The 9,472-nt window shown below is 36.9% G+C and overlaps 1 protein-coding gene across 1 annotated transcript; it reads right to left on the bottom strand.

The window, feature by feature from the left end:
* Positions 1–3,729: 3,729 nt before the first annotated feature.
* On the bottom strand, positions 3,730–8,829 carry LOC119082120. The gene has a single exon (XM_037191540.1). The coding sequence runs from the start codon at positions 8,827–8,829 to the stop codon at positions 3,730–3,732; it is 5,100 nt and encodes a 1,699-aa protein (XP_037047435.1).
* Positions 8,830–9,472: the final 643 nt, after the last annotated feature.

Raw genomic sequence — 9,472 nt, 5'->3', positions numbered from 1 at the left:
AAAACTTGAAATTGCCGAATTCTTAAAAATGAAATAGTTGAGCCAATAGATGAAATAATATTTCAAGCTGAATAAGAGTCAGGATAATCGGAGTATCGCCGGTGTGCCTGAACCAAATTTAAACAAAAATTTGTGCACCTCTGATTTTTCTTCGTATTTCTATTTTTTGGGTCATAACAAACAACTTTTGTTTGAGGGGTAGGTTGGCGCAGCGGGCGCTTTTCGAAAAAATTGCGAAAACGTCATCGGAAGTCCATTATTTGGCCGTTTCCAGCACTTTTAATAACTGTTGTGGGCTAAATGACTTATTTTATAAATTTTGGTAAGTCATCTGATCATTGAAAGTGATCAAGAATACTGTCTAATAATTATAAGAACTTAACGTGCTACTAAATGTGACAATTATGATGGGATTCTTCGATATATGTGAGCAGCGCTCCAAAATTTCGGAGTAGCCGTACGTAACAGCATTGTAGGACCAATCAGAGTTCAATATGACTACAGTTTCCTAATGTTAGTATCTTTTCGATGTCTTCGAGGTATATAAAAGCGATTCTCTATTTAAATCTTATATTTTGCGTTACGAAAGTGTCGGCTTTGGTGGTTTCGGTTTCACAAAGGTCCTTTAACCTAGCTACATTTTTAGCCCCGTACGAAGTACGAAGGGGCTTATAGGATTACGATGCCGTGTGTAATTGATGGAATTCGAAGCAGACGGTAAGGGCAAAGTGTTTGCTTATGTTCATATATAACGAATCCGCAATAAAAATTTTATCCGTCTGTCCGTCTGTCACGTCGATATCTTGAGTAAATCAAATCCGATTTCAAAAATTTTTTTTTCCCTGAAAGGTAGTTGAAATAGTGAGGCTAAGTTCGAAGATGGGCGATTTTGGGTCGACCCCTCCAGAGCTGGGGCCCCATAAGTGCTTTAACGTTTTCCAAAGATTTCTCTGGCCATTTAAAGGCTACACTTGTAAGTGATACATCAAATGAAAGGTATTTACAATACCTATCCACAAAAAAAAAAAGTTTATGGAAATTGGATGACCGACTCGTGAGTTAGACCCCTTGGTGTGAACTAGGTACAGGGCGGCAAGCCGTTTTTGCTTGTAGGTTCGTCATATTTGAACGAATTTAGATGGATGTTGATTTATTAGATAGGTATTGACCAATCAGGGAAAAAAAAGTTTATGAAATTCGGTTTACCGGAGCGTGAGCTAGGTCTCTTGGAGTGAGCTTATATGTGGCTACTCGGCCGTACAGTGAAGGTGGTGTTTTTTGTTAATATCTCGAGTAAAATTTAACCGAATTTCATGATTTTTTTTTGTTTGAAAGGTACTAACGAATGTAAAGCAGCCGTTGTACTTTCCACCTCCTAACAAAATGGCCGTCGGCCGCCATTTTGGATTTTTGTAAAATCAATATAAATAGGTGAAAATGATAATTCCAAAATCACTCATCAGTGTTAAGTGTAGTTTGTGTTACTTTTGAAAGGAACGTCGTACGGGGCTTCGTAATTGCGCTATGCGCAATTTTTAAGACGTACACATTGCATAAGAATTTTATGACGTTTACGGGCGCAATAGGCTTACGGTAAGAGTAGGGCGACGGACGAAGTAGGGTCACGTGCGCAATAGATGTACGGGTTTGTACGGGGCTCAGTCGCAGCAAACGCTCCGACCAAAATGTTTTAATATATTCGGTATGGCTAGAAAAATGTATGACAAAAAAGACACTCAAATCTTCAAAAAATATAGACGGTACTAGCTTACTGATCGTCGTCGAATGTACCTAATTTTAACAAAAAATATATTTAAACAACTAAAAATATAATAATTTTTATCTAAACGAAATATTTTACTTGTAAAAAATTTGAATTTTGTTAACTAAATAAACATATTATACACTTTTCATAATTTTTATTTTTTGTCGTTTCATTTTTCTTTCTAAGTCTTTCGACTATGAACATATAAAATTAGTATAAAACTGGATTCATATGACTTATAACCTACGTTATTCTACTGTAAATATAAAATTAGTTATATTCGCTTACGTTTTTTCACTATTAGTAAGCCGGTACCGTCTATATTTTTTGAAGATTTGATTGACATTTTTTTGCCATACATGCTTCTAGCCATACCGAATATATTAAAACATTTTGTGACGTTATCTAGTCGCCTTTTTGTCCAATATTACAACACTATAAAAGAAATGCAGCTAGGTTAAGTGACCTCCGTGAAACCGAAACCACCAAAGCCGACACTTTCGTAACGAAAAATATAAAATTTAAATAGAGAATCGCTTTTATATACCTCGAAGACATCTTAAAGAAACTAACATTAGGAAACTGTAGTCATGTTGAACTCTGATTGGTCCTACAATGCTGTTACGTACGGCTACAGGTGCGTTGCTAACATATATCGAAGAATCCCATCATAATTGTCACATTTAGTGGCACGTTAAGTTTTTATAACTATTAGACAGTATTCTTGATCACTTTCAATGATCAGATGACTTAGGTATACCGTGGAATGTGCCCTAATTTACAGTATTTAGCATTGATTTTGAAAGTTTACAAAAACCAACATATTGGAGGGGGTAATGTCATATAACCGAATCAGATGTGCGATGGCATGAAAGTTCGTTAAATTCGCCATCTCTCGCTTAAAAAAAACACACACACACAAAAAAAATTTGCTTAGAAGCCTGGACCATCTGTTTATATTTTGGGAAACACAAAATCATAGTCAACCATTTTAGAAAAAGGTGTCATTATATTGTTTTCTACCTGAAAACTGTAAATTGTGGCCTAGTTGGGCAACTTTATTTATGAGAGACTTAGTTGAGCCTTTTACTACATGCCTAGTTGGGCAATTTACTACTTGGCTTAGTTGAGCCAATTGGTTTGACTATTAAATAAAAACCCGACTAGTTGTCTGAGAGGCTTCTAGTTTAATAATGAATTCAATTCGTACAAAGCTTCAGTATTTATAGGCTAACTTAATGCTAACTAGACGAAATTCAATTTAAATGATAGCTTGGATGATTCATATGAAAGGGTGGTTTTAACATTCTCCCACCAATTTTATCCATAAAATTCTTATTTTAAATATCGACTCGGTTCGTACGGTACAATGAACGTCTTTCGTCTTTTCTGTATTGAACTTCCTCGTAATTGACCAGCACGTTCCTTGATTTCGACCGATTTCTCTTGATATAGCTTTCCCACCGGTGTTATATTTAACGAATCGTTATCGTCATTCAAAACTTTGGTTTGAGGTTCGGCCAACGATTGTTCTGGGTGAATATCTACCAATTCGGGATGAGTTGTGACGATATCTGTTTGTTTTGATTTTTTGTTCGTTGTTAACTCTCGTACTGGTGAAATAAATCGATGATTTGTCTGATGGATATACTGCAGAATTTGTTCGCAAACGGGACCATAATCCAATTCCTCTTCCTTCTTCTTTTTCTTATAATCACATGGCTGATTATCGGGACATTTTTTGGCTTCTTTTCCATATTTAGCGTGAAAATAACATAAAACTTCAGTCTTTTGCATCTCGTCTACCTTCTTCTCGATTACATCCAAATGGTTTTCTAGATTATTGATTTTTCTTTCCAAATTTTTGGCCCATTCAGGTGTATCAGCCATGATGACAACTTATTTTGATTTATCCGTACTTATGAACTAATGTAAGAAATGTTGCTGTGATGCCTTCGTTTTGATTAGTATTGTAGCCGACTTGGTTGTTTGATTTGTCGACCAGACCTTGTAAATTTTGTGTTGATTTCTTTATTTCTTGTATGTTCTTCCTTTGAATCGTCGAACACTACTTCTGGTATTTCTTTTTTCTTTTTCTTTGATGTTATCTTAGTCATAGATATTTGTTCGTCATTTTCGAGTTCCATCGGAATCAATCGATTCAATGGTCTGATTAGATCACCGCTGATTGTTTTTAAACGAGCCACACGAATTTGATTGTCGTTCCCAGGATATAATTCGATTATACGTACTAAAGGCCAGTCCATTCTTTTTTTGTCATCTACTTGAAGAATTGCCATTTCTCCTACTTTGAATTGATAATGGATTTTGGATTTTGATTTTTCCATTAGCTGGCCCAAATATTCTGTACGAAACCGACTTCGCAATTCCTCCTTCAATTGGTTCATGTGTCGTAATTTTTCTCGGATTTTCTTACCAGTGATTTCTCCAATTTCTGGGTATTCTGATGATGACATTTCTTGAATAAAAGCTGATGGTGTTATTGGCTCCAGGTCATCAGGGTCTTCCGACATATATGTGAGTGGACGAGCATTTATCAATGATTCTACGAAACAAATGGTTGTGTCAAGCTCCACCTTGGTTAACTTGTTGTGTCCCAAAATCTTGCGCAAATATTCTTTCATTGTACGAACCATTCTTTCCCAGAAACCACCCCACCAAGGGGCTGCTGGCGGAATGAATATCCAAACGATGCGTTCGGCTTTGAATTTATATTGAATTTTCTCCCAATCCAGTTTGCCAAACAAATTCACTGTTCCAATGAAATTCGTACCATTGTCTGTGTATATGACCAATACTCGACCTCGTCTGTAGAGGAATCTTCCCAAAGCCAGTATGAATTGCTCCGTATTTATCTGATCCACTAGTTCCAGATGGATTGCTCTTACCACGGCACATGTAAAAATCACCACCCATTGTTTGGAGTTATCACGAAGATATAGTGGTCCTGCTAAATCAATGCCTGATATTTCGAAAACTTTTGCATCTTTTGTCCGGTTTTCTGGTAACGGTGCGTAGGGTACAGATGCTGTAGATTTTCCATGCCGAATGCACACCGTACATTTTCCGATAATGCTTTTAACAGTCTTTTTCATTCGAATGATCCAGAATTTTTCTCTGAGTTTGCTTACTAGTAGCTGGACTCCAGCATGCCCGTATCGTAAATGTTCTTCTATAACCAATTGCGTTGTGACGGGATGATTAGATGGTAATAACCATGGTCTCTTAAATCTCCCAGTATCTTGCCTATTCAGTATCTTTGTAACGACAGTGTATATGCCATTGTCTTGAGTTACCCGAAGTCCGTCGATGATTTCAGCATTCAGTGGAAATACCTGTCGTTGTATTAACTGTACCATTGTTTTTTCTGCATCATTAATTTCTCCTATTGACAAGAATCCAGTTTTCCTTGTGACCTTATTTATTTTGGCCAATGCATTGTGCATGAATCTTTTCAACAATGCGATGATACGGAGATTGACGATGAATGAACTCTTTGCTGCAAACCATGGGGTATCAACTATAGTTGGAACGTTCTTCAAAACTGTGTTTTCTGTTATCACTTTTTTCCGTTCAGCATTAACCTTTTCTTCATCGATTTGATATATCTGCTTTGGCCAGTATTCGGGTGGTTGCTTCAACCATGAAGGACCCTCCCACCATTTGGATTCCAGTAATTGTTTTTGACTACAACCTCTTGACGGTAAGTCTGCTGGATTTATTTTTCCTGGTACATAATTCCATTGAGATACTTCGGTTAGCTTCAGCATTTCACGTACTCTATTCCCAACGAAAGTGCCCCACTCATCATTACGTTTGATCCATGCAAGTACCGTTGTTGAGTCGCTCCAATAAAAACATTGAATGTTCTTGTCCAAAGCCTTTAAAACCGAATTTCCTAGTCTTGCTCCGATGTTAGAACCGATTAATTCCAATCTTTGAATTGTAACTTTGTCAATTGGTGTCACTCTTGCTTTTGATTGAATCAGTTGAATGGAAATGCCCTCAGTGTTTTCTGATCTCAGAAATACCGCAGCCGCGTATGCTAATTGACTTGCATCACAGAATATGTGCAGTTGTTCTTTTGATTCGTTTGTATACGTGTTTCCTTTCATGCACCGTGGAATTTTGATTTGCTCTAAGTAATGCGTTTCTGCAACCCATTTTTCGAATTGTTCTTTTAATTCTTTCGGTAAATCTTCATCCCATGTCAGCTTGTTTTTCCAGGTTGATTGGTACAATAGTTTTGGCAATATTAATGCAGGTGACAGCGTGCCCATGGGATCATAAATTTTGTTTATTGTTGCTAGTAAAGTTCGTTTTGTAAATTTCTCTGGTATAGTCGGTAATGATGAACATGAAAGTGTGTCAGATTTCTTACACCACTTTAAACCCAAAACTGTCGAAATCATTTCTTCGGTGTTGTCACTGGTTTTGTCCATTTCTGGAATCCACGTATGTTCCCATTGACGTAAATCCATTTGTGCATTAGTCATCAATTCGATTGATTTTGATTTGAATTCCATATATTCTTCCCATGAGTCTACCGATGTTACCGTATTGTCTACATACAATGATTTCTTCAGTTTCGTTGACAATTCTCTATCTTGCGGTTGTACACTATTCAAATGTTTCTCAATTACTGCTGCAAGGATAAATGGACTGCTCTTTAGACCAAAGACAACTCGTTTGTGTTTGAAGACAACTATTCGTTTACATGAGTCATCCTCCCACCATAAGAACAATAGATAATTTTGGTCATCTTCATGAACTTCTATCATTTGAAATGCCTTTCGGATATCCGCAAGAATACCAATTCTATATTCTCTAAAACGGATGATTGTCGTAGATAAAAATTCGATGAGATTTGGTCCTTTCTCGAGACATTCATTAAGTGATGGATGTCTTCCTGATTTGCATGAGGCATCGAACACAGGCCTTACGGGTGTTGTTTTGCTGTCCTTGTATACTGCATGATGAGGTATAAAGTGACCGCCAGTTTTGACCATTGGATTTTCTATTTCGACACGCTCAATAAAATCTTCTTTTTCCCATTGTTCGAATAACTGATTATAAGTAAGGAACATCCCAGTTTGTTTCAGTTTTTTCGTTGAATTCTGTAATCTCTTTAATGCAATGTCGTAATTGTTCGGAATATCTTGCTTTCCATTCACCCATGGTAATGATACCTGATATCTCCCGTTTGACTTCTGTGATACAGTTTTTAAGAAACATTCTTTAACTTCTTGATCTCTTACTTCCATTGACTTTACTTCCACAGGATCTTTAATTCCGATTGTTTCCAATTCCCATAGTTGCTTCTCTGTTGTTTCATCAATTTGTCTCGTGGTTATCGACATAGCCAATGATGTACATAATTGGTTTACTTGAGGAAGAGGACCCATTATTGTCCAACCGAAAACTGTTTCGACCGCTTTTAGTCCACTTTTTAGCAAGATGTTTCGTTCAGTGGTCAGTTTGTTCATCAGATCAGCACCTATCAAAATGTCTGGTTCTTCGTTATCTGATTGACAATCATTAATGACAATTCCCAAAAGTTTTAATTCTTCTAACCAAAATCCATCCGGAAGTTTCTGAATTTCTCCGGTAATTTTTTCTTTGTCCGAAAGTTCCATCTTATAGACATGTTTCTTGTTTATTGGTCCCAACGATACTTCATAAATGGTGCGTTCTTCAATGTCACTCAAAATACCACCGAACAGAGTGTTTCTTTCGAAGAATTTTCCAATTTCTTTTCCTTTTACTCGTTTCGCCAAACTCGTGGTGATATAACTTCTATGGCTACCATCGTCGAAAAGTGCTCGTACAGTAATTGGGCCATTTTGAGAATTCACAGAGACCAAAATTGTTTTTAATATCACTACCGTGTTTGTAATATTGTTTGATCCGGAATTTGACTTCATAATTTCTGATTCTTGTCGGCATAAAAGTTTGTGGTGAGGTCTGTGACATATTTCACACCCACTTCTTGTCGGACAATTTCTAAACCAGTGATCGGTTTTCAGACACTTGCTGCAGATTTTATTCTGTTTTATGATTTCCCATTTTTCGTCTATTGATTTTGATTGTATTGAATAACAATCTTGAGATGCATGCTGCTTGTTGCAAAAGACACAAATTGGCTTTGTACTTGATTGCGTGTGTAAACCAGCAGCTGTAGCAAATGAAGTTTCCTTTTTCTTTGTTTTTTCCTTTTCGTCGAGGAACCCTGTTCGCATTAAACTCCGTTGATATTCGCGTTCGACCTCTTGATTTAGGAACTCTAGCAAGAAATCCAACTTTCCTTTCGGGGGGTTTTGTGCCGAGCCATCTGTTTCGTACAATGTACTTCGTTGCCATGCAATTAAAGCTTCTTCAGGTAGACTTGCTTCCACCATTGGGAAAAGGAATAATGTGGCTTGCTCTACTGTTATTCCTAATGATTCCAGTGATCGAACGTGTCCCACCAACTTATCGTATATTGTGGAAATTACTGGTTTCTCTTGAATATTCTTTATCCCTAATTGAAACAGCTCCCTGATATATACTTGTGTTAGAATCTTTTTGTTTCCAAACCTTTCTTTTAATGCTGCTATTGCCTTTGGATAATTATCTGCACTTGCTGGGAAACCATTTACCATATCATACGCATGGCTTTTTTCGTCGATAGATTGTAATAAATAGTGAAATTTATCAGCTGCACTTAATTCATTATCCTCATGGATTTTTTCGAACAATGCCCACCAACTGAGCCAATCAATGATGTTACCCGAAAACTTCTTCAGCTCTATTTTCGGTAATTTGTATCGTTTCTTCTGACAAACAGTCGTTGAATGAAAATCGTCCTCAGTAACGTTGGACCGAATTTCCCTCATATCTCTATTGAATACCATTTCGATTTTCAGTGTTGCTGTGAGTATTTTCTCTGTGTACTCATCTATTATCTGTACTTCTTGATCATATTCTTCATCAGTTGCTGTCTTGTCGTCCAATATAAAGTTGAGTATCTGTTCATTCATAGGTCCAATATGCTCTTGGTACATTTTGAGTTTACTCTCCTTTGTTCTTATCGCCAGTTCATCTTTGGGATCTGCTGCTAAATCATTCTCCAAATTTGTTATGGTAGTTGTTATGAGCCTTCGCGTTGCTGCTCTTGTTCTCACTAATTTTTCCATAATGAAAATGTATTACTGTCACCACCCAACCCGACACCTTGGATAAGGCCGATTCTGGATGACTCCACAGTTATTTTCAATGACCAACTGTATTCTACCCAACAAGTCCACCCGGGGGCGCCAAATATTGTTTTCTACCTGAAAACTGTAAATTGTGGCCTAGTTGGGCAACTTTATTTATGAGAGACTTAGTTGAGCCTTTTACTACATGCCTAGTTGGGCAATTTACTACTTGGCTTAGTTGAGCCAATTGGTTTGACTATTAAATAAAAACCCGACTAGTTGTCTGAGAGGCTTCTAGTTTAATAATGAATTCAATTCGTACAAAGCTTCAGTATTTATAGGCTAACTTAATGCTAACTAGACGAAATTCAATTTAAATGATAGCTTGGATGATTCATATGAAAGGGTGGTTTTAACACATTAGCTTCGAATGGCATTACCTTGACAAAAACTTACTTTGGTAAATTCACGCCGTAAGTGTGCCTAAAATTTGAATTTGAGTATTTAA

The sequence above is a fragment of the Bradysia coprophila genome, chromosome II (genome assembly GCF_014529535.1).
Source record: "Bradysia coprophila strain Holo2 chromosome II, BU_Bcop_v1, whole genome shotgun sequence".
Lineage (NCBI taxonomy): Eukaryota > Metazoa > Arthropoda > Insecta > Diptera > Sciaridae > Bradysia > Bradysia coprophila.
This window is presented reverse-complemented; position numbering and strand designations above follow the sequence as displayed.

Bases quoted from the DNA above. Each gene is read 5' to 3' on its own strand.
- LOC119082120 (XM_037191540.1), bottom strand. From the start codon at position 8,829: ATGTACCAAGAGCATATTGGACCTATGAATGAACAGATACTCAACTTT.